We start from the raw sequence: 26,945 nt of genomic DNA, 5'->3' as shown, positions 1-26,945 counted from the left end.
GGACAAATTTATGCCATGTCAGGACCTGAGCTGATGGTGCTCTGGTTTACCTGGCCTGAGGGTTTATCTTCAAGTCAACCTTGCCAGCTGCCACAGCAGTCCATTTCATTAAGAAGAAAGATAGCAGTCTCTGACTCCGCATTGATTACCATGCAGTGAATCAGATAACTATCAGGAACTATTACCTTCTACCCCCGATTCCTGAGTTGCTAGATCACATGGGGGCTGCCCACATATTCACTAAGCTGGGGAGGGAGGAGGCATACAACCTTGAGCAAATCAAGGAAGGGGATGAGTGAAAGACTGCCTTCCAAACATGGTATGGCTGCTACGTATGCCCTTTGGGTTGACCAATGCCCTGGTCACCTTCGAACATTTTATAAATGATGTATTCCCAGACATATTTGACCAGTACATAGTAGTCTACCCAGATGACATATTGGTCTTTTCCGACTACCCTCAACAGCATACCACTCATATCTGAAAGGTTCTGGAATGCTTATGACAGCATGGCCTTTATGCCAAGCTCAAGAAGTATTCCTTTGATCAGGTCTCCACAGAGTTCTTGCTCTTCACCTTATCCCAGAAAGGATCCAGATAGAACCATGCAAGGTCCAAGATGTCCAAGACTGGGCAAATCCCCACACAGTACGTGGCCTGCAACACTTCCTGGGGTTTGCTCTTTTGTTTTTTAAATGGAAAATTCAGGATGAATTGTCAATAAACAAACTGAGCTCCTCGCTGCTCTCCGCCAGAAAAATGCCCAGTTCCATTGTTCTCCTGAGGTTCAATATACATTCAATCAGCTGAAACTCTCCTTTACTGCTGCATCCATATTGGCTATCATAACATCATGACATCGATGTCATGTAAACCTTCATTGTAGGAGCTGACAAATATACTCAATTGGGGCTGGCCTCTCCCAATGACTTGGTCCTGAACAAGTGTTACACTAATGCATTTATTGCTTGAGGTAGCTCCCCGTGCAGAGCTAAACTACGAAATACTTGATAAGGAACTCCTGATCACAAAAAAACACCTTTGTGGCATGGTGGCACTACCTGGAAGGTATTCACTGGTCATAAAAATCTGGAATATCTTTTTAGGGCAAAAGCCTTAAACAAATGGCAGCTTTGGTGGGTCCTGTTTTTCTCATGATTTGACTTCATCATCACACGTCACCCCGGATCCAAAAACAGCAAGGCTGACACCTTGTCCCACAGATATAGTACGAACCCATGAGGCCCCAGCCAGGAACCAACCCTTATTCTCAAATCTTGTAACTTTCTCAGTACAGCTTGTCACCAGGATATATTCACATAGATACACTCTGCCTCAGGATTTCTGACTAACAGACAAGCTGTTAGCAACAATTAACTGCGTGACTCCCAGGAAGGGATCATGTATATAAGGGACCATGTCTATGTTCCCCCAGAACCTGCAAGAATTGCTTTCCTGTAACTGGTTTCAGAGTAGCAGCCTATAACTGTGCCACGACTCTCCCCTAACAGGACACTTGGGGCACTTTGAGGCCCAACAATTAATATCCTGCTCCTTTTCGTGGCCAAGAATGTGCCCCATGATAAGGTCATTCATTGCTTCCTGCAATGTTTGTGCCCCTGCCAAGACACCATGCCATAAGCCCTGAGGTCTCCTCTAGCTCTTGGATACCCCCTCTCAACCCAGAGTGGCCATCACTGTAGACTTCACTGTAGAATTACAAAAGTCCAACAAATTTGCAACAATTTTGACAGTAGTGGAGCACTTTACCAAAATGGCCCACTTCATACCTTGCACAGGCCTCCCCTCCACTCAGGAGACAGCCCACCTATGGATTAGCCATATAGTTCACCTCCATGGCCTTCCAGAATGCATCACCAGGTCTCAGTTCGTGTGAGGCAATGCGCCTGTTGGAGGTCCACACATCTCTTTCCTCTGCTTACCATCCCCAGTCTAATGGCCAAAAAGAAAGGGCCAACCAAATTCTCAAAAGCATCTGCAATGATACATCACTAATCACCAGGATGACTAGTCCTCCCTTCTCCCTTACATGGAGTTTGCATACAACAATGCAGATCATGCGCCTATGGGTCGAAGCCCCCATCTTTTTATATATCAACTATGGGTTCCATCTTCAATTACTTGTGTCCTCTCCCAATCTGGCCACCTCAGACCTAGTGCAGAGGATTCATCAGGCCCAGGAAGAAGTGAAGGACCACCTGGAAAAAGCAAGAGCAGACTATAAATGGTATATGAACCAACATTGACAGCAAGGTCCCACCTACTCACTAGGACAAAATGTATGGCTCTCCATAGAGCATCTCCACATCATCAGACCTATTTGCCAGCTGAATTTTCGGTTCCTTGGCCCTTTAAAGATCCTGCAACACGTCTAGTCACTTTTGAATTGCAATCTCTGAAGATTCACCCAGTGTTTTGTGTGTCACTTTTGAAGCCCTACATGGAAAACCCTTTCCTTCACAGTACCCAGCCACCTTCTCCACCATTCCAGGTACAGGGCCAAGAGGAATACGTGGTTCACAAGATCCTGGATTTTAAGCACAAATATGGCAGACTCTGGTATCTTGTTGACTGGGAGGGGTACGATCCTGAGGAGCACATCTGGGAGCTGGCGGAAAATGTACATGGCCCCACACGCATACAAACATTCCCCGAGAATCACCCTGAAAAGCCTGGTCCCATGCCACCCTGAGAACATGCCTTAGAGGGACCATGGGTATCAAACACTGGTTCACGGGGCTCTTAGGAGTCAGTAAGTTCCAGCTGGCTCCTCAGCAGCTACAAACATCCATTGTGGATATTCTGGTTACCAATAAGCTTTCATGCTGCCCTTTATTTTTAAATGATAATATCCAAAATTCTTGTTTATTTCCTGGTGCACAGTGGTACACTGGTTGACCCTGCAGACTCTGGTCAGCAAAGGTAACTAAATAACTCTGAATATACACAGGAAGAAGCTCTTCTAAATAAAAGGTGCCATTCTTTCCATAACAGTTTTCTAGGTAAAATTTTAGCTGGTAACTGAAATTCAATGCATCCCTTTGACTTCTTTTTGCCAAGGTCCTAATATTTCAGCAGCATCTTCTATCATATGACAAGATGGTTTCTGAAGTGAAAATGTTTGTGATCCTGTTACTCTATTACTTTAGCAACTTCCTGAAAAGAGATTACAGTGAATTTCTCATGATTTTGTCTGCACATTTAGGACCATGGGACTATAATCTCAAGCCTATATAGAGATCATCTATTTCTAAAAGTGGTGTGGCTATAACAATAGATATAATGATATGGAATGCTAATATCTAATGTACTCTATAAAAGTATTAATACATGAAACCAACTTTGATCTCTTCAGTATTTTGTACTTTGATTGGTTGACCTTTACACCCTTTCTCACAGGTGAGTGAGGCTAAAAAAAAGAGGGGAGAGGTGGAATGGGTAACCAATCATGCTGAAGAATATTGAACAGATCAAGGTTGTGCAGAGCACTGATATTCTGCACAGAATCTATACGTCATTAAAATTCTTACACCCCATTCTTATAAGAGAAGCTGTAAGGAGGCCAGACAAAGGCACAACAGGAATCTATTCTCTTGACAATGACTTTCACAATAAAAGAAAATGTTCTGAACTATTCCCATTACTGTCTGAAGACTTTAATCTTCTGGACTTCAGCTTCTGTTCTTAAAATCCTTCAGGTCCCTTTAGAAGTTATTAAAAGTGAGGTTAATGCTTGTAGTTTGATTATGCATTTAAACATTTTGGAGAGTAAGACACACACTTGGAAAGATGTTGTGATGTCCCAGTTTTATTCCCAAGGAAGTGCTGGGCTTTTAAAGTCATAGCCCACAATCTCAATATTCTGATAATTTTTGGTAGAAAATTAAACTATACTGGGTAGGCGACAGGGAACACTGGGAAGAGTAAAGAGAAATCTTTCCCCATGCTGATTGTTCCTTCCTTACCAATGAGTGCGATGGGCAACCCACAGCACTGGCCTGTGACACAGATTTCCCTTTGTTGTGCCACCCACATCTGTGATCATGCTATTTACATGCAAGCATTTAAAACAAGCACCAGGTCACTGAAGCAAGCCTTTTGCATTCCCTCTCTTAAAATGAAGACATATCAACTAACAGTGAATGTGAAAGGCAACCTTGCCTCCTGTTTGATGTATAATTAAGATGAAGCTAACTTTGAAAATCACCAATTGACCAAAGGGATAGGAGGTAACAGAGCAAGAAATTAATTTTGTGTTTCTCCACCTTCTTTTCCAGCTACGGAGAAATCTTCAGGGTGACCTTTGGATGCTTAGAAACTTTAAAGGCAAGTGGAACACTTAGACATAAAAAGCACTCCCTGACACCACCTGCTATGCAAGATGCACTGGTATCCATCAATAAAATATGTACATGCTGCATTTATAAAACAATTTCACATCTGAATATTGCATGAACACTGCGCCCCACATAGATGCTTCCTTTACATCCTGTTATTAATTTTAAGGTTTACTCATTCATACAAAAGACACAGAAAAGTTTAAGACAAAGTATTGGGGGTTGCCTAGGTTATGAACAGGGATAGTTAGTACATTTCTGAATATCTCCCCATAGCCATAATAAATATGTAATAAATAAATAATAAGAATGCATATTTCCTGTGCAATGTATGATCCCTGAAGTGTATTTTTATAGAATAAAATGACCTGCTTTGATGTTCACAGGTTCCTCTTCCTGGAAGTCTGAAAAATGTTCTGTGTTTCAGAAAATGGTCGTAAGCTTCAGCTTTTATATAGTAATTGCGCCAGGTCATGAAGGACAGCAGCATCATTTTTTTCGCTTCTGACTTCAATGCCACTGGAGTTATCTGGATTTCAAAAAACGTATGACTACACTGACGAACACAGAATTGTTCTGAACAAAAATACGAGGAGAATTTCACAGTAAGGAAGAGCCTGGCCTGTGTAACGCTTGCCAAATATGCTGTCTTTGTGCATTGGTCTAATGCAGTGGTCTCCAAAGTGGGGTGCGCAAGGCGATCGATTGGGGGGCGCAGCAGGAGGAGCAAAAAAGGGGAGAGGCTGGGGGGGGCGGCCCTGAGTCCTCCGGCCCGTGTAGGAGCAGGGGCAACTGCACAACTAGCGCCCGGAAAGAAGCGGCTTTCCCCTTCAAAGCCGGCTGGAGAGAAGCTGCCCCTGCTCCTCCTGAGTCCGGCCCGTGCTCTCAGGGCTGCATTCCGAAAGGGGTTTAAGAGCTGCAGGCCAGGGCCCCCCTGTGTTCCGGGTGGCCCTGCCTGCTATGGGCGGAGGGGGGCAGCTCCCAGAATCTCGGCTCCCAGAATTGTGGCCATGGGGGTGGTGCTGCGCTGCTCGGAGCCACCTGCACACTCCCTGCACCAAACAGCAGCTGCCCCAGGTAAGTGCTCTGCACCTCCTGCCTGCCCCAGCCTCGAGCGCCCTCCCACACCCCAACTCCCTTCCAGACCCCGCACCCCCACCCTGAGCGCCTGCTGTATCACAAAGTGTTAAACCAAGATTTTCAAAAATAATAAAGCATATTCAATCACACTGCTCTCACTAAAAATATTATTATTAATAATAATTTTTAGTGAGAGTAAAAGTTTTTTTGTACCGTTAATAAATAAAAAAAATTTAAAAATATTGTTTATTTCATTATCTCATCTTTTTAATTTCTATTTTTGTGTATGTTTTATAATTTACACAATATATTAGTACAGTAGTACATGTATATAATTTAGACATAAATAAATATACATATATTGGGGGTGCGTGCTCAAAAAATTTTTACTGATAGGGGTGTGCAATCAAAAAAGTTTGGAGACCACTGGTCTAATGCACTGAAAATAGCTCAGAATGCTTCTCCACTGCAGAATGGCTTTTCATATTTTCATCTGTACAGTAGTTACTATGAAATGTAAAAATAATTTTCTATCAGTGTATTCATAAGCTTCACAAGAGCTTGATTATCTCTAAACATCAATTTAACAAGGCAACACCATACCAATTGATAGGACGATCTGTAGAACAACAGTTTATGCTCTGTATAGCATGACACTGGTCTGACCTCTATTTCTTGCAAGCAGAAATCATGGCTCTTCCACCTTCCCACCAGCTAGAATCCAGTGAACTTTCAAAATGCCTTGGACAGAGCTCTACACAAGAACAGCTATATTGACAAATCCCTTCTAGTGTAAACAAAGCTTAAGGGTTTGAGTGGTGAGGTTTATTCTGAGGCAACAATAACTGTCACTAAATGACATTTCTGTGTTTGTTTTACAGAAAAATGATACATTCAGTGTTTTAACTATGGTTTAGAAATGGCCATTTTCCATTTTTTAAAAATCCCCACTGTTTTCCACCATGTGACAAGAGAAGGTGTGACACTCCTTCCCAAGACCTCCCCCACTTTGGGCACAATATGCTGCCCTTGCTTTCCACACAGGTGATCACTATGCAAATGGTACCATTGTGGCCTTTGTATGCAAAAGTAGGGCTAGGAGGCACAACTAATTTATAAAGTGCTCTGAGACCCTTGGGTAAAAGGCACACACACACACGTGCAAGTTAGAGTTATTGGTATTGTAATGCTCTATTTTTGCAGTGCACCTTCAAGGCATCTGAACCTGACCTATCTTTTGTTAGACCACCTCTCACCTGAGATAGCCAATTGCAGATCGGGTTCTATGGTTCCCCCCTGCCCTTTATTCCAGGAGCATACATTAATTCATTATTATGCCAAATTTATGCATGAAAAGACATGGTACATGCTCCAAAAAGCTTACAGTCAAAATCAAAGAGACAAATACAGTATACAAGTGTAACAGGGTTGGACATCCCCTGTGCGCCCCCTCGTGGCCAGGGGTGTCTGTGCAGTGCCCTGCTAATAATTTCTCTCTCAAAGGGCTCCTTACAGACTCCACATGCTCTTCCTGAGCTCAGAATACCCATCTTTGGGGTCTGGGGTTTAGTCACAGAAAATAACTCAAAATAAAACTCCAAGTCCCAAATTAAAGTCTCACAAACAAATATTTCTCTGCCTAGGGGGCTTCTGCACTCTTTCCCTTGCCTGCTCAGGGTCCCTCCTGCATTAGCAGGTTACTCCCAACCTTTCCTGGCTGTAGTGTTAGACCCAGATCCCAGGACTCTGCTGGAGCCTACTCACTCCTAGCAGTCTCTGTTCTTCTGGAGCAATACCCACACCTACTGCTTCCAGCTGCTCTTTATAGGAGAATCACCTGATCCCTCTCAAGTGGGGCTCATCTGGTACTCTGGGCTGGATTAGCCCCAGGCTCTTCAGCCCAAGGACCCTGTTACAACAGGATATTACCCTCTCTCTCTATGGAGCTATTCTGAAGCCCAGCAGGAGGACTGAAGCCAGTCTACAATGCAAGTATTCAAGAGAGCTTACACTCTCAGCATACAGGTTTCAGAATAGCAGCCACATTAGTCTGTATCCGCAAAAAGAAAAGGAGGACTTGTGGTACCTTAGAGACTAACAAATTTATTTGAGCATAAGCTTTTGTGAGCTACAGCTCACTTCATTGGATGCATTCAGTGGAAAATACCGTGGGGAGATTTATATACACAAAGAACATGAAACAATGGGTGTTACCATACACACTGTAAGGAGAGTGATCAGGTAAGGTGACCTTTACTATCGGGGGAGAGGGAAAACCTTTTGTAGTGATAATCAAGGTGGGCCATTTCCAGCGTTGACAAGAACGTGTGAGGAACGTGGGAGGTGGAAGGGGGAATAAACACGGGGAAATAGTTTTACTTTGTGTAATGACCCATCCACTCCCAGTCTTTATTCAAGCCTAAATTAATTGTATCCCGTTTGCAAATTAATTCCAATTCAACAGTCTCTCATAGGAGTCTGTTTCTGAAGTTTTTTTGTTGAAGAATTGCCACTTTTAGGTCTGTAATCAGTATACTTCACTGTCTCTCCCAGCCCATCCCCTGTTCCAGCCTCTGTTCACACCTTCCCTGGCCAGCAGCCAGCACTTAGCAACTTTAGAGGGACCCTCAAAATTCTACCATAAATCTCAGCATACCAGGACTGTGTGTGTGTGTGTTGGGATGGAGGAAATTGTAACATACTTCACTATCCAACATAAAAGGTCTGATACTCAGGAGAATTATGGTCACATTTTGTGGGCCTTTTACCAGCTAATGGTCAGGCTGTTGAAGAGAATGGACTGAAAGTGCCAGATGGCTAGAGGACTACACACAATCATAAACACTGCACATGGAGCACTGAAGTGGAGAACCAGGCCCAAGGTGTAATATAGTGGAAGTTAAGCTTTCAGAAAGGAGGTAATGGATGAGCTTGACAAATGAGAAAGACATGACTGATCCGCTGCGCTGTTTTCTTAACGTGTGATGACTCTCCTTGTGTCTGTGCTCTCCAGCTGCCTGCAGGTGCCCCAGCCTAAGGTATAGCCTGCAACTGCCCAGGCATCAGTTAATGCCAAAGGTACCCTCTCCCAGTATTCTAGTTTGGCGGGGCGGGGGATTAAGTTCATTTCCACTCAGTCCTTCCTTTCAGGAACACTTTGGCTGTTAGTTGTCACTAGTGAAAGATTACCTCTGTGCCTATGTAAAAATAGCTCCCATCATTTTTGCTTTCTAGAGTAATTTCCCGTATGTGTTTCATTTCTTGCTTAATAAAGACACAACATCACTTTTCACCATCTTGCTTATTTACAGGTGGTTTCTGTTTCCTTGGGTACTCTGCAGCAATTCTCTTTGGCTGATATGACATCTACTAATTGCTAGGACTGCCAAACTTTTTCCACTATTTTATGTCATCCCTAGGTGCCCGGTAATAAACAAAAGTGGTAGAGCAGCCTCAGCAGTTGGCATGAAAAGTGTTGACAAGAGAACAAAAGCAAAGTGAAACCTCAAAGCTATCATCTACTAAAGACTGTGTAGGAGAGCAAGCCGGAAGAACTATGCCCAGCATGGGTACACTTTCAGAGCAGCAGTAATCAGTGTAAAACAGCTGTAAAGGATTATGGGATTTGAATTACCGGTAAAAACAATGGAAGGTTTTTAGTTGTAGTAAGGTGGAAGGACTGGTGAGAGCATGGACAAATCCTGGAGTTTTGTTTTGGACTGGTGGGATGGTGGCTGTTGGGTGTATATAAAAGATAAAGTATTGAAAATAATTCAGGAGAGAGATTATATTTAAACTTATCACCATAAGACACCCTAGGGACAAAAAGAAAGACTGAGCTGATTCCTGACTTCTGTCAGTACTAAAGGAATGGTTTGAATTGTACATTATCGGTTTTCCAAAGAAGAAATATACGGTAGTTATAATTTCCTGAGAGCATACAGGGAAACCTAACAGACTAAAACAATGTAAACCTGTTTTTTTCATCCTTAGTGTATTTGTATGCACCCCAGCTAATTAGATACTGGGGGATGATGGTTGCTTGTAAATATCTTAGATTATATTAACATTTAGATTGGTTCAGTAGATATCAGTGTTCATTATGGATCCAACCCTGAGAGGTTCTGATCACCCTCCACTCCCATTAAAATAGATCATAATCTTGTAGGATCAGGTCCATGATCTGTGAAATCAAAGGAAACAGACATACCTGAACAAACCTCTTCATAGGTGGGATTTGGGGTACACCCTCCTGCATAACCCACTTGAGTGGAGTAGACTCCTTTCTGTGTCCAAAACTTTCTCTCTGCTCCCCAGAAACATCCCATACCTGTATAATGTGTAAAGTATACAACAAGATGTCAAGATCTAATCAATATTAAATCAATCACTTGCACATTAATTAAGACTCTCTGTACTGGAAACGACTGATGCAACTGGCACATGACAGTCAAATGTCCACCAAGATTAGCTATGGATTTACGATTCTGTACAAATCCATTCCCCTTCATGAAGCAAGCACAGACAAAACGTCTGATTCGTCTGAATATCAGCATATTATAGATAGGAAAATTTAGAATAACCTATATGATTTTCAAAGGCACACATTTTAATGACATGAATCCCCACCCACCTAAAAAAACCCATTGCTTAAATGGCAATTGTACATATTTCTGTAGCCGCATTTTCCTTTAGTTGATTAGCAAGCTGTCAAAACACATTAATTTGTATTAATGGCAAACATTTATTTAATGTTCTGCTTCCTGGCACATGCAATCTTTAAAGGTGGAAGAGTAATAATTAACTAAATTATAGATCATAGAGGATAAAAAAACTCTCAGGCTTAGTTCATTTATGCATGCAAATATCTGATGTGCATGCAAAAATCAGGTATTTGTTCACCCACATGGCCAGTTATCAAAAGAGACCAGATTGTCGGCTCATTTAAAATGGGCAAAATTCCACTGAGTTCAATGGAGCCTCATCAATGTATACCACCTGAAGAGGTTATTGAGTGAGGACCTGATTTGCACATGCACATCAATTTTTGTACTCATAATTTCAAACTGATGCATGCAATTCTACATGCCTTATTTTAAAAATATGGCCCTAAACTAATGTTATTTTCCATGGAAAGCTGCTCCCATACGTTTATTAAATCCCTCCTAGGCCATTCTGAATTATGTTCATTATTTCCATGACCTATTGGGCCAGATTCTCTGCTAGTATAATCTGCGTAGTTCAATTGACTTCAATGGAGCTGCGCCAATTTGCCCCACATGCAGATCTGGCCACTTGTGCCTGTCATTGGAATGGGGTGCCTTAACTGATTGCTAATGACTGGGAACCAACATGACTAATAGTCAGGATTCTCTGAACATTTTATCTAGTTAAGAAGAATGAATTACTTATTGTTTGTGAAGCGCTCCAAAAATGAAAAGTGTCATGTAAATGCTATTATTATCTAACTAATCTATGATTACAGATGGCAATGTATTTCTTGTGTGAACTTTTGAATAGTTTTTTTTAATCTCTTCTCCTACTAAAACGCTGGAAATAAAGGGTTGTGTAACATACAATAAATTCCAATTACAGTCGGAAAACAGCGAACAGTTGTAGGTTTTGCAATGATAATACTTTTGAGATTTCAGGTTAAAAATATTACCTAAAGTTTCCATTAAAGCACAGCTAAAAGAACAAAACAGGGCCTTCCATAAAATACAAATTGTTCACAAAGGCATATCCTTCCTTTGAAACTTCAGAAATCAACTTCAAACTCAAGTAACTCATTCTGATCAACTCTTATCTTTGTTTTCAGTTGTAATGCACTAAATATACAGGCGCAATGTCACTGCCATTTTAGAATACCTGTTGTCAATTACAACCAGCCTGTTGTCCAGCGTTAATGCTACCATTATATAGTCAGCTGAGCCTGGAACTGGGAGTCTACTGGTGTGGGTTTTACACTCAGCTCTGCCTGTGATTTGCTGGCTTTTGGCAGGTGACAGGTAAATTTTCAGCACACACAAAGCGTGTGTGGACACACTTGTGCCAGTACCTTGCAGGTGCAAAAATCTACACACGTGTGCAAATTCTAACACCTGAGCACACACTTTAATAGTCCAAAACCTGCATATGCGAGTGTCAGAAGCAGCAACCACAAAATCCACAGGGACCACTCAAACACAGAGTGCATGCAAGTGCTAGACTATTTAAGAAGCATACACAAGCGTTAGCAAAGTTCAGACGCAAATACGTGTGTATACAATTTTGTGTATGCAAAAGGGAAACTGGCCTTTAAAAAAATCCAGGACTTCAGCATCCAGAATTGTCAATCTTCTAGGTGGCGTCTACTGACTTTCTTGAAGCAGTGGGCATTTACCGGGGTTGTCTATGTAGTGTCCCTCTCTGGATCTCTTGATTTGACCCTGTGGCCTGCACCGCCATCCCCAGCTTTTTCATTCTTGTTCCCCATAATCAGTTGATCTCTGAGCTCAGTGGCGTCCTCCCACATTTAAGGAGGTGGGCCTTTTGTTGTTCTAGTGCAGGGATTCTCACAGCAAAATGTTTGGTGGCCACAGACTGTAGCTACCAACTCTTGCTGGTGGCCACTCTGACAAATTTTCCTAAAATACTTAATTAACATTAGGAAAAACAATTGTAATTTATTGATGTGGGTTTTTTTCTTTTGCAGACTCAATAATAACAATAATGTACAATTGTATTTTGGTGCCCCTGGACCTCGCTGCCTACCACAGCCCCCCACCCATCGCCTCTGGCCCCTGCTGCCCCCTCCATCCATCTCCTCTAGTCCCCGCTGCCTACCCTGGCCTGTCACTGCCCTCCTGGGCTCCCCATCACCCCCTGAGCCCCACTGCTTCCCCTACATTGCCCCAAGCTCCATTCCGCAGCCTCACACCCCAGGCTTATGCCACTCCTTGCCTCTTGACCACAGCACTCAGTAAGGCTGGCCTTCTTGAAGCCCTGCTGCCATGGGCTGAAGCCCAGAGCAGAAGCCCCACGGCTGGAGCAGGTGTGGGGAGGCTGAAGTCCGGAGCCGCACCACCTCAGGGGACTGAAGACCAGAGCCTGCTGTCAGAGCCCCAAGGCTGAAGTGGGGGGTGCTGAAGCCAGTCCCCGGAGTCCCATGGTTGAAGCCAAGGCGGGGGGGGTAGGTTGAAGCCTGCCGCCAGAGCGTCTGGCTGAAAATGGGGGATCACTCCCTCCCCATCTCTACCCAGGAGACTATTGAGGCTGCAGGAAAAACTCCTGGTGGCCACATGCGGCCACAGTGGCCACATTTGAGAAATGCTGTAGTGAACTCTGCGCACTATCCCATGTATCAAATAGGCCAGCACCTTCACAAGCAGTAAATCCTCACACCCATGAAATCAAATAGCAAAGCCGTGTTAAATTATTTTATAGCCTATCAATACATTCAATAGCTGATATCTCTCTGCTAAAGTGTTGGCATGTTCAGGGGCGGGGGGGAAGAACTGTCATAAAGTGACATTCTACTAATAGAAGAGACATCAGCACGTGCCTGAATTGCAACATATCAAACAATGGGGATTGTGGAAATAAACAGATCTCTGCAGGGCAGTGACTTTCTCTTACTAGGTAAACTCTGAGCAGTTACTAGCGCAATGTACTCCTGATCTTAGGGCTTGTCTACGTGGCGCGCTGAAGCACTGTAGATTTATACTCCTGTTTGCCATGCACTAAATCATTGTTTATACATGTCCTGAGTGAAGGAATGTTGATGCTATTATATTAAAATTAATTGCTATTTATAATTAATTAGTCAACTGTAGATGTTTTTAATCATTTGATATCATTTTGAGGAACAGCAATACGGAAAATTGTGCCGGGAGAGAGGGAGGGAAGCACCTATAATGTAAATGTGATTGTAGAACCACTAATCTGATTTCAGCCCATCCACACAGTAACTTATTGATCCCCACACTTGATCAGTTGGGCTGCAGCATTAGAGATGGGCAGATAGCGAAGATGCGTCTGGAGTAAAAATACTGGAGAAAATATTCTACTACCCTAGAAAAGCATAGTTTGAACATTGCTGGATTTGCAGCAGAGCACGCAAGCATTAAAGATATTTGTCACTTTGTAATCACCAATTTGTAAAACATAAACAATTGTTTTAGCAATACGCTTGAATTTCGAAAGACACTTTGAAACTATACGATTTTGAACTTCACAATCAATCTGATTGAAACTTGAACCTTTTAAGGCTAGTCTACCCCTAGAAATAACATTAATCACACAGTCTGGGAATGAATGCTAATGCTTAAATTCCTTTTTCGGATTCTGTTGCCATTTTCTCAAGCTGTACGCTCAAGGTTTACATCATTTGAACAACTTCTTAATTAACTCATAACCTTGTATTCAACTGAAGAGCATGTGTTTCTATGAGCAACAGGAGTCATTGGCAAGACTGTACAAAAAATTAGGGAACTCTAGTTATTTAAGAAAAACACCTTAAAGCAAGCAGTTACTCCATTAAAATGGATGAGAATCTACTAGTGTAAAAACAGAACAATGATACCTTAATTCCTCTTACCTATAATAGCTATTGAAATATTACATGTAGATTAACCAAAGATATAAACTGAACCATAGGTGTTTTATGCTGCCGCACCCCCTGGCTTGAAGTGGTTTCCATCATATATAGGGTTAACAGTTTGTTTCAATGGCTCTCAGCACCCCCACTTTACAAATTGTTCCAGCCCCCTGAACTGAAAACTACAGCTTTGCAAAGAATTGATTTCTCAGTTCTCAAGTCAAACTAAAAATTGGGGAGGAAAAAAGTTTTGTATGGACCCAAAACAAAAATTCTGTTTTCACAGAAAGCATAGAACTGTGAAAAAATTAATTTGGGGCATTTTAACTGCTTTTTTATTAAAAGCAAAGGACATTCGGAAATGCCATTTACAAATGTAAATGCCATTTACACTGGAGGAGGATCTTCCCCCACTTTATAGGCCTGTGGTTAGAGTACTCGCCTGGGATGTGGGAGATGTCGGTTCAAGTCCCCAATTTGGAGCAGAGAGTTGAAGTCGCATCTCCCTCTTTACGGGTAAGTGCCCTAACTACTGGGCTATTGGGTATTCTGGTATGGCGGCTCTCTCAGGGCTTTACCGGGATCAATTTAGTGGGTCTTCAATAGATCTGATGGCAGAGCGCTCTCTGGTTGACCCCGGTACTCCAGCTTTACGATAAGAGTAAGGGAAGTCGATCGGAGAGTGTCTCCTGTCGACTCAGCACCATGAAAACACCAGGGTAAGTCGACCTAAGCTATGTGGACTCCAGCTATGTTATTTACGTACCAGGAGTAGCGTAACTTAGGTCAACTTACCCCTGTAGTGAAGACAAGTCCCTAAGGTCTCTTTTGTTGGAACTGTTCCACTTTGTATAAAGTGCTTAAATAGTCCTTAGTAAAAGGACCTGAATTTGAGTTTCCCACCATAACCCAGATGAGTGCTTTAACCATGGGGCTATAGGATATAAAAGGGAAGGTCTACTCCTGCTCCTCTGCTTTTAGGAATGGTGCCTATGTCCTATGGGGAATCTATCTGGGGAAAAAACCTGGAGGGATGAAATTATTCAGCAAATTTGTGTTGAATTCACAAATAGTTTTGGTCAACCCAAAACTCCATTTTTCAGTGAATAAACTATTTTTCCAAAACATTTTACCTAGTTCTACCGAACAAATGATAAAGTGTCTGGGAGGCATACACAGAAAGTCACTACTCGTAAAGTTCAGTCTTATTTATCCTCATAAAATGTTTCTCACTTTGTAATATTATTTTTGTTTTGTTAGAAATTCACTGTATACAAATAAAAAGCAATCAGAATTTTAGAATAATAGACTAAAAAGATCATTAAAAATTATGAAGTTTTCAAGATGTTCACATTACTGATGAAAGCATCTGCATGAACTTATTGTTGTTACTTTTGTTCTCCCTCCTGCTCTCCCATTCCCATTCCAATATTTGTTTCCATCCTTTGTCACAACAATACTCAGATCATATATAGCACTTTTCATTCACAGAGCTCAATGCACTTTAGAAAAGCAGGTAAGAGTCATTATCCTCAATTTGCAGAAGGAAAACTGAAGCATAAAGTGGTAAAGCAACTTGCCCAACGTCAAACAGCAGCAGAGCTCAGAGTAGAACCCAGGTCTCCTGACACCCAGTCCTGTGCTTAATCCACTGGATTGCTTTGTTATCTGAGCACATGCTAACTTTGGGCCCACATCTGTGAGGTGATGAGTTCTGAGGGAGCATCACATCTCATGGGATCTGGTCTTTGCATTGTATGTTCTTCAGGGCAGAAATGTTGATTTTACATGTCTGTAAAGTGGCATGCCTATTTATGGTACTATTTAAACCAGGGGTCGGCAACCTTCAGCATGCGGCCCATCAGGGTAATCTGCTGGTGGGCCGCGAGACATTTTGGCCAGGAACAATGAACCGCAGCCACTGGGAGCTGCGGGGGGCCATGCCTGCGGACAGTCAACGTAAACAAAATGTCTCGCGGCCCACCGGTGGATTACCCTGATGGGCCGTGTGCCGAAGGTTGCCGACCTCTGATCTAAACAAATCAAAATCCTCATCTGTTCTTTTAATGCCTATTCAATTTCAGTTGGGACTGATGTTTTCACTATAATATACATATGTGTAAGGTGTTTTCATTTGGGGCTTTTTACTTTCAATGCAGTTTTTCCTTTGTGTGATTTCCTCCCATGCCCTTTTCCTTTTGTTTTATCCTCCTCCAGTGAGAGCACGGTACAGTCATTTCCACCCATGCTGCCAGCATTACACACAAATGCACACACACACTATTCCCCATCCCTCCCGACAATCCAGTAAACACCAAAGCAGAAGATTCCCTTTCTCATTCTCTGGGGGATGAATGCATTATTTCTGTGACATACCAAATCTCTGCTGGCCTGCAGCATGAAATCCCTACACTATCCTCAAAGGCACTTTTCCATGGGGCAGATGAAGAAGTTTTATCAATGCTGCTAGGACATCAATGCTTCATTACGGAAGATGGAATTACAAAGGACACACATCCTGCTCATCTTGCTGTTGGCAGAGTTTAAAGGTGTAAATGTATTCAATATAGGAAGAAGGCTTTCATTTTAAAATACACATTTGGGAAGACAGGATGCACCGGTATGCTGAGGGGGGTGGCAGGCAGAGAATACTGGAATTCTCTTCCCCCTCTCCAAAACCTGCATAAGCAGCAGGGCAGGATCTATCCAAGGTTCAAGAGAGCACTAGGCAGGGGTCCAGCTCCTATAAGAACTGCCATACTCCATCAAACCAATGGTCTATCTAACCCAGAATCTTGTCTCCACCAGTCACCTATACCAGAGCTTCAGAGGACATGTACAAAACAGGGCAATTTTGAAGAAATCCACCCTTCTTCCCCTCCCAGTTTCTGTCAGTCAAAGGTTGAAGGGTGCCCCGACCATGGGGTTGCATCCCTGACCATCTTGACTAATAGCCATTGCTAGACTTATCCTCCCATTGATGGATATATCCTATGCCAGCCCGTGCAGAGAAACCCTAAGACGGAACAATTCTGCTTGCCAGCTGAAATGCTGCAGTACGCAGCCAACACTAGATGGGGGCACAGGCTGCTCCTATATAGTGTAGCTGTAAAGGGCAGCCAACAATACATCCCCAAGGTCCACCTCATGGAATCCTGCCCAGGCTAACAGGACTCCTGGAGCAGAGGATGCATCTGCCCATATCTCTGTTCCCCCTAGCAATGTTGGCCAGAGCTGAATTTGGCCCGGCATTTGAATATAATTTATTTAGTTGCTTTTACAAAATTACCCACATTTTCAAATGCCTCAGAGAACCCTAGAAATCATGCATCTGCCTTAATGTTAATTTTCTTTTTTCAGTTGGAGGGGTAAAATGAACCATGCATATATTATTTTGCATATAAATGTAATAATGCCAGATGCCTACACTGCCACCAAAATACCAACTGTACAAGATTGTTCACTTTGCCTTTAAAGACATTGTTCAGTAGTGCAGCTGGTGCAGAATGGCTATCATGGTCCACCCAACTAGTGATGTTGCTCAGTGTTGAGCTGAAGAGATCCTTATATATGTAGTGTCCTTGATTACTGGGATCTTCTTGAGTGTATGTAATTCCAGAGCTCCTGGAGTCCTGAGACCTAAATTCTAGTTTCTGTAGCCATGCTTCACTGAGAACTTGGTACACGCATCTAGGAGCAGCAGTGGAATTTAGTCTCATTATTAAAGTTTCCACTTTGTTAAACACATCCACACTTCACACAATACAGCATTTACTAGGGGCCTGAGCCTTCACCAACTGAAGTCAATGGAACCAGGATCAGATCCTACAATTCCCAAAGTCCTGTCGCAGTATGCACCAAGACCAATGTAAAAATCTGGGATCAGTCATCTAGGAGATGTCTTTTTGGTTGTTCCAAAATCGTGGTTAGGAATCTGAAAGGAATCTCCACAGGATACTGCAATCTGTAAAGCACATTGGGGAACCTTCTAAACGAAAATGCTGCATACAGAGTTAATGTTATCCACCAGGATTTCAGACAAAATTGTATTACTGATGCGCTAAGGTGGTTAACACAACGCAACCACAGAGACTACAAAATGTTCAGGACCACTGGAAAACAAACAGCTAGTAAATGGTTGGGAGAAACTTAAAAGAATAAATATGGAGCACCAGCTCAATTGCAGTAAATAAAACTCCTGATGACAGATGGCATTAAGCAGATGATCATGCTAGCTAAGTGTTAGCTATAATGCTACAATAGGGCTTGATAAATATGTTGAACAGCTTGCCTGGGGCAAGTAAAACAATGCCCTCGGCAAGAAATTTAAAATGCAGTTTGCCTAACAGAGCAACTAAAGAGGAATTTCTGGCTCATCATTTTGCCAAAATGTGTTCTGTTCACAGAGAGGTTTGTTGGCTATGTTTCTTTTTCCATAGGAGTAGCAAGAGCTTCATATTCATTTAAATTAACAAATACCCATGAAATTTAGCAGTTTACCAGTACAGCAGATGTGGAAATTTGAAGCATATATTATATGTGCAGAGTGGATTATGATGACTGGAAGATCATGAGGGGAATGTGATGATAGAGAACGTGAATATAGCTGCTGAGAAAACTGCCTTCGTTTTCACTAAGATAAATGTGCACAGTGTGCCATAAGGAGACATATGATTGTAGGAAGAGAGAACAAGAAATTACTGCAATGGAGAGTTTTCCAACAAAATAGAATAAAAAGGGATGTATTTATCTTATGATTCATAAAATGTGTTTATCCAACAAACTCTAAATTCATGTTACAAAGTTATGACCAGTATGCGACTCATTAATATTGTGACAAATCTGTGGCCCTGTAGGAACTTCACAGTTGTCACCATGGTGCACACCATAGTCATACTGAATCGCACATCGACTAGAACTCAGAACCTTCTGTTCCGAAGGCAATTCTGATCTTATCCAGTAGAGGGAAGTGACATGCACATACACACACGCCTGTGAGTTTTTTAAAATATAAATGATCTTCCTTTTCAAGAGTACTTCCTTCTCTCTACCTCAATACTGCCGCCCCACCTCTCAGGCAAAAGGCTAAATGAATAGATAAGCCTTACAGGCCAAGGTCAACAAACTCGAACTCTGATGGACCAACTGAGCGAGAAAATTCCAGAGCTGAGGATATACGACTGAGAACATGTTGTCTCTAGTTCTCAAACATTTAAAGCAAGAAACTGTTTGCAAAAGCATCTGTGCTGTTTTCAACTGTTGTAAAGGTACATGATGAAAGAGTGTACCTAGAATCCAAGCCATCAAAATGAACACCATGAATGGCACCCAGATGTGAACAGGAAGCAAATGCAACTTATAGAAAACAGGAGTAATTCAGAGTAACTAAAACAGAAACCATTTTAAGACTAGAGGGTCTGAATCATTAAGTTAGCAGAAGAAGGGAGAGCTGTGGAGAACCAGGGGTCACACAAGAACCAGAGGTCACCCAATTAAATTAATAGGTAGCAGGTTTAAAACAAGAATAAAGAAGTACTTCTTCACACCATGCACAGTCAACCTGTGGAACTCATTGCCAGGGGATATTGTGAAGGCCAAAAGTATAACTGGGCTCAGAAAAGAACCAGATAAGTACACGTAGGACAGATCCATCACATCAATGGCTATTAGCTAAGATGGTCAGGGACAAAACCCTATGCTCTGGATTTCCTTAAACCTCTGACTGCCAGAAACGGAGACTGGATGACAGAAGATGGATCACTCGATAATTGCCCTGTTCTGTTCATTCCCTCTAAACTATATAGCATTGGCCACTGTCACAAGACAGGTTTCAGAGTAGCAGCCGTGTTAGTCTGCATCCGTAAAAAGACAAGGAGTACTTGTGGCACCTTAGAGACTAACAAATTTATTAGAGCATAAGCTTTCATGAACTACAGCTCACTTCACCAGATGCATACAGTGGAAAATATAGTGGGGAGATTTTATATACACAGAGAACATGAAACAATGGCTGTTGCATACACACTGTAATGAGAGTGATCAGGTAAGGTGAGCTATTACCAGCAGGAGAGTGGAGGGGGAACCTTTTGTAGTGATAATCAAGGTGGGCCATTTCCAGCAGTTCACAAGAACAGTAGGAGGGAAAATAAACAAGGGGAAATAGTTTTACTTTGTGTAATGACACATCCACTCCCGGTCTTTATTCAAACCTAAGTTAATTGTATCCAGTTTGCAAATTAATTCCAATTCAGCAGGCTCTTGTTAAACTGTTAAAGAAGTTTTTTTGTTGAAGAATTGCAACTTTTAGGTCTGTAATCGAGTGACCAAAGAGATTGAAGTCTTCTCCAACTGGTTTTTGAATGTTATAATTCTTGACGTCTGATTTGTGTCCATTTATTTTTTTACGTAGAGACTGTCCAGTTTGGCCAATGTACGTGACAGAGGGGCATTGCTGGCACACGATGGCATATATCACATTGGTAGATGTGCAGGTGAACGAGCCTCTGATAGTGTGGCTGATGTGATTAGGCCCTATGATGGTGTCCCCTCAATAGATATGTGGACACAGTTGGCAACTGGCTTTGTTGCAAGGATAGGTTCCTGGGTTAGTGTTTTTGTTGTGTGGTGTGTGGTTGCTGGTGAGTATTTGCTTCAGGTTGGGGGGCTGTCTGTAAGCAAGGACTGGCCTGTCTCCCAAGATCTGTGAGAGTGATGGGTCATCCTTCAGGATAGGTTGTAAATCCTTGATGATGCGTTGGAGAGGTTATAGTTGGGGGCTGAAGGTGATGGCTAGTGGAGTTCTGTTATTTTCCAATGCATCATCGCCCCCGCGCTCTCCTGCTGGTAATAGCTCACCTTTCCTGATCACTCTTGTTACAGCCCGCATGGTAACACCCATTGTTTCATGTTCTCTGTGTATATAAAATCTTCCCACTATATTTTCCACTGTTTGCATCTGATGAAGTGAGCTGTAGCTCATGAAAGCTTATGCTCTAATAAATTTGTTAGTCTCTAAGGTGCCACAAATACTCCTGTTCTTGTCACAAGACAGGATACTGAGCTAGGTGGACCATTGATCTGACCCAGTAGGGCCATTCTTATGTTCTTATGAAGGTGCCTGGATTCCTCCACCATAGCACATGCAATTATAGAGCAAGGGTGTGATCCTTAGAGAGAAGAGGAGGGTTGAAAGTACAGGGACTGTCATGAATTATCAGGTCCACACAAACATACATGGATCATAAGCTCCAGCTCCTGGCTCCCAAATGGGCACTGATAAGGGAATATGCCACAGGAGGAAGGCTGCAAAGCAGCAGTTTGGAGTTGGAGAATCAAACTTCCTTCCTCCCATAAAAACATCTAGAAGAGAAGATAATAATTTGCATTTGTCTAGTACCATTCATCTAAAAATCTCAAAGTATTTTGCAAACATTAATTAAGTCTCACAACTGTGAGTATTATTATAAATTATTATAACTATTCAACAGCTGCCAGAACCAACATACCCTCAGTTATGGAGGGAATCACTGTCAGAGCTGAGAGCAGAGCCCAAGAATCTGACTCAGAAGTGCCTGCTCTAACCATCAGACTACACCATCTCCTCTTCAGACTGCACATACCAGGTGGGTAGATACACTGGACCTTTTTGATAGAATGATACAGATTTAAAGTGCTTGCCCTCCTCTAGTTTGGCTCATTTTTATTGCGCAAGAGGTGGGTAAGTAGCAGCATCCTTCTAAAGCTAGCACCAGTAAGAAACCTGTATACAGAGTAACACTAAAAGGGAAACAAAATAAAGAGTTCGGCTTCTGGAAAGAGAGAGAAAATGTTAAAATATTAGGATTACCTTTAAAATGTCCCACCTAATAGTGCCCATTGATGATCTCGATATCTACTAGGCTGAGGATTAATCCAGCCAAGGATCGGCCTGGGTGAAGGAGAGATCAGCAATTTTTAATAGCAAACAGGAGATTGTCCTAAAAAGTGGTTTCATGTCTTATTTCGATAGCGTCTCCTCTTCTTATAAAAACTCCATTTTATTCCTTGAACTAGCATCACGTAATGAGCCTGATTCTGGTCTCTCTGACATCAGTGTATAAATTACATTTAGAAAGTATTAAATTGTTAAAAATGGGATCAGAATCAGGTCTCTGGAATTCAGATAAGAAGAGATTCTCTCTCCAATTATTATTATTATTTATATTACCATAACACCTAGGAGCCCTAGTCATTGGCCAGGACTCCATTGTGGTAAGTACTGGAGAAAAACAGAACAAAAAAATGGTCCCTGCCCCAAAGAGCTTACCAGTGTATTTAAGGGGCAATTTACATGGGTGTCTTATAAACTACAATACAGGTTTACACAAATTGTTAGAGCTGAGTTAAACAAGTGATTATCAAGAACTATCCTGTGGACAGAATATGCGTTTTAACTCTACTCAGAAAGCAAACTCACTTTCTGGATGGAGGAACTTTCTATTTTATTTTAAAAAGGCTTAAAGTATGTTTCAGACATGAAAGATGATGAAGCTAAGAAGCCATAAAAGGCTAGACTTTTGTCATGCCTGTCACTTGGGGGAGATTTTATCATTATTCTGGACTTTTAAAAAAAAAACATGATTTTTAGTGGTTGAGGAGCCGAGTGAGGGGTTGAGATGATGGGAAACAGTTGCACAAAAATTTCACTGAAAGCCACGAGTGCTTGCAAAATTAACCACTGAGTCACATGGACAGTTAAGCAGAATCAGTTCAGCGGCAACACTGCAGCCAAAAAATGATCTGACCCATGACTCAAGAGAGGAGGAGAGGCACTGTCCAAGGGGCAATAATCAGTATTTCAATGCAGAATGCTTTGGATGAACTATCAGTCCTCAGTGTCCTGTGTTTTAAGGATAGCACTGAAAGGTACCGAAAACAGTTACCTCCAGTTTTCCTTGGCCAGAAGGATGATGACTGGGATACTGCATGGGCCATGAAGGGGAATTCTGGGGGGAAAGGGAATGGTCACGGGTTAAAGGTCACAATCTGACATCTTTAATTTTTGGCTCTTTTCTATTTCTTATAAAACAGCTGGTTGGAACAATGCAGAACAAATTTATTCTTCAAACTTATTTGATAAATACAAATAGATGCTGTGAATGAATAAAAATGATAGCTGCTCCCTTGAATATCTTTGAAGTTTCCAAAAATTGACCCAAGGCACAACCAGAGTCACTGTAGCAGAATTTCCAAGGAAAGAATCTGTACGGGGCAAGTTGTGCCACCTAGCACACAAATAACTGCAACCAAGACTCTCTTCTGCCCTACAACTCTACCACCCTGTAAGTAGGGGCTAAATTCTTAATTTGAGGGCTCTTATAGGGATGCAGAGAACCCCCAACAATACATGAGAAAAAGGGGCTGAGGAAGAGAGATGAGGTTCTACAATCAAACTGATGATTTTCTTCAATGCAAAGGATCACTTTTTTTTAGTTCAGTCATTGATTTGAGGCTTTCAAATCATTTCATGATCTTCCTTTGACCCCAGAAGTCCAACACTTCGCACCAGAGATTCATTTTTAGATCACGCTCAGTCATTTGGCATGCTTTAAGGGTCCACATCTCGAGTGGAACTGGATGTACATATTGAATATTAGATGTCATCTGGGCTGTGTAATCTTTTTGATGCCATTGAAGTTGCTTGTTTCATTTAACTAATCTCTTCAATAAAAGTGATGCCTTAGCCTTGTCTCTTGAAGATCTCCATAATTTATCAGTGACCTTAGGGCTTTTGAAACACACAGATGCAAAATAAAACATGTTCTACAACTACCAAGGCAGAGCACCACAAACATTACTTATCGTGGACAAAACAAGAAGTATTTCTAGGGCTATGCTGCAGAAAATAATATGTTACCGCAAAGAATAGAAATCCTATCTTTTCTTTCTAATTCTCTCTGAGTTAAATGAAATCTAAATTAAGTGTCACAAATACATGCATAGGAAGCAGCCTCACAGTATTTATTTTATTTATATCTTTAGATATAAATCACAATAAAAATGTCCATACAAAAAGCTCTAGGCACCCTAACAATTAATTAAACTTACAATCATAAATGATAACCACCCACCAGCAAAAAATAACCATACACAAATAATGAATTGACTCAGTGAACCCATAAATCAAAGCAGCAAACAGCTACTTTAGCTTCTCCCCTTCCCAGCCTCCACAGGCACACCCCTTCAACCCTTCTCCAATAAATCCCTGTCCAATAAATGGCTTTTACAGTGTGCCCGAAGATCAAGTTCAGACTAATTTGGACCAAGGGGGTCTGTAGTTGAAATACAGGACTTCCAAGAGTGAATTACTCATCTGTTAGTAGCCAATAGCTTTTTGGCAGCTTCTCAGTGGAAAAGGGAAAACCTCTCATGAAAAGAGAGGAATAACTCAAACAAAGAAAAGAAAAACACAGGAGAAAATTGTTATAAGAAAATTAATGCAGCAAAACAAATAGAATAGCACATATTTGAATACCATTTCTCCTATACTCACAGTGCATTCACCCACATAAAAAGTGGCATTTGACCATTTAAAAATAATAATAACCACACCAGATTTACTATAGTCTGTTAAAGAGTAAAGGCAGAATTGTTTTTCAGATTAAGAAAATCCCTAGAAACAATAGGGACTGGATGATGCAAGGAGGCTCACCTTCTATCTTGGTAATAGCCTTACCTACAGATAAACTTGACTATGTCACTGCACAAAATCTCTTTCAAACCAAATGGGATAAACTTATTTTTGTAATTGTTAATACAGCATTTTTGGTTCTTGGTACTTGTGGAACTTGTGTGGTAATGATTTATAAATTTGCTTATATTTTCTAAATAAACAGTTATTAAAATAGAGAAATATGGCAGTCCCTTGGTACCTATGTATAGTAGCCCCACACAATGGAATGCCCATTGGCACTATTTACATTCTATGGAAGTATGCTCCATAAAAGACCCCCATCACCTGGTGCAGAGGATAGTGTTGTGTGCTGGATGTCGGAACCAGTGGATCTGTAATTATTGATCCTATTGCCCTTTCAATAGCCTACCCACAACCCTGTGCTCTGCATTCCCGCCCCGTGTCTGGCACAGTGACAGAAGACAGGGGGAATCAACGTTCCCTAAGGGTAAATAGGAGTCATCTCTTTCTTGTCTCTGCACCTTTATCTTATCCCCCTGTAAGCTAAGCATCTCGATCTCTTCAATCTCTCCTGGTACAGAAATCTTTACTTGCCTCTGATCATCTTCGTTGCCGATCTGTGGACCACTCTGTTTCTGATATCTTTTTTCAGAAGGGGAGAACAGAACAGAACACAGCACTCAGTCTAAAAATTGACAGGTTTCAGAGTAACAGCCGTGTTAGTCTGTATTCACAGAAAGAAAAGGAGTACTTGTGGCACCTTAGAGACTAACCAATTTATTTGAGCATGAGCTTTCGTGAGCTACAGCTCACTTCATCGGATGCATGCCGTGATGAAGTGAGCTGTAGCTCACGAAAGCTCATGCTCAAATAAACTGGTTAGTCTCTAAGGTGCCACAAGTACTCCTTTTCTTTTAGTCTAAAAATTATTTCACACAAATTCTCAGAGATGTCAGGAACTTACGACATTTTTGTTTGGGGACCAAAATCCAGCTGAGGCCAGCACTGTCTAAACTGCTGGTGGCATTATTCTGATGCTAATTATTTTCAGATAACGAGTAGCTGTTAACCTCATGGCAGTTGGTGGGTTGTATCTGTGCCTGTGCTGAGCCAGAGTGACTGCTGAAATGGAAGGGAAATTAGCATGGCCTGGTCAGGGTGCCCCGGGTGGCTGCTTTTAACTAGATGCCTCTAGTTCATTGCTTATCATGAAAGGGGCAAAGTGCAATTCTTTCACTTTAATTTTCACAAAAAACCTCTTGCAATCGGTAGTTAATGAGGGTTATGACTCGCCCTCTAGATGCTATATCCTACATTTTCAATGCCTCACCAAGTTTTTAGCCTTGTGACTTCCAATAACCTTAATTAGTTAATGCTATTAAGAGTCACATTGCTAACTAGGATCGAGGGGTAGCCGTGAAGTGGGTATTCACCAGTGGAAGCTTATGCTCCAATACGTCTGTTAGTCTATAAGGTGCCACAGGACGCATTGCTAACTAGATTATTATAACCAGACATGGGCCTAAACCAAGAGTCCATGTACTTAGTCGCTTGATCTTATTGTTTAAATAACTAGCGGACTAAATAGAAAAGGAGAGCATGGCTCTAACTGATAAATAGGTTTCCAGCACCATTCCTGGCTTACAGTACTTATAAATGTTTGTAACTTATTAGTCACTGATAATTAAACATGCCCTTCACAAAAGTATCTGCCATATAAGAATGTTGCAGTTGCTTTTAAAATGTAATTTTAAGTATCATGTGAATAACATTATATAATATTTATATAGTACCTTCCATCCCAAAGTGCTTCACAAACTCTGTCAATACAGCATGATACCCTGAAAAGAGAGGCTATTTAACTGCAACTATAGTCCCTTAAGAGATGCCTCTCAGCGCTGGATTAGAGTATAGGCATTGTGGCCCAGAGCCACAGAGGCCTTGGTGCCTAAACCCCAGATTTAGGCTCCTAAATCTCAGTTTTAGGCTCCACTGTGATCCACAAAACCCTCTGCACCTGCCACTTAACGCTTTAGGCCCTTAAATGCTCTCTGGACCCAAATTTCTGCTTTAAAAGTTCCTTAGGCACCTTAAGTTTCTGCCTCTGTATTTGTACACAGCTGCCAAGAGTGAGGCAGCAATCTCCTGCCTAAACCCCAGTGCAATCCACAAATACCTATCTTGCCTGCAGGTCCTAATCCGGAAGGCTGCCTCAGAGCACTCTTACTGGATCCAATCCCTTTCAAAATCTGACCAG

General features: G+C 41.8%; 1 protein-coding gene across 3 annotated transcripts in view; it reads right to left on the bottom strand.

Annotated features, from left to right (window-relative positions):
- Positions 1 to 26,945, bottom strand: part of MSRA (methionine sulfoxide reductase A) — a 452,006-nt gene that overhangs the window by 207,946 nt on the left and 217,115 nt on the right. For all 3 annotated transcript variants that reach the window (XM_084624989.1, XM_084624991.1, XM_084624990.1), the window contains exon 3: positions 9,649 to 9,768. In XM_084624989.1, coding sequence (XP_084481115.1) covers positions 9,649 to 9,768 — 120 coding nt within the window. The remainder of the gene's footprint in view (positions 1 to 9,648; positions 9,769 to 26,945) is intronic.

The sequence above is a fragment of the Lepidochelys olivacea genome (genome assembly GCF_965140295.1).
Source record: "Lepidochelys olivacea isolate rLepOli2 genome assembly, chromosome: 3".
Taxonomy (NCBI): Eukaryota; Metazoa; Chordata; order Testudines; family Cheloniidae; genus Lepidochelys; species Lepidochelys olivacea.
This window is presented reverse-complemented; position numbering and strand designations above follow the sequence as displayed.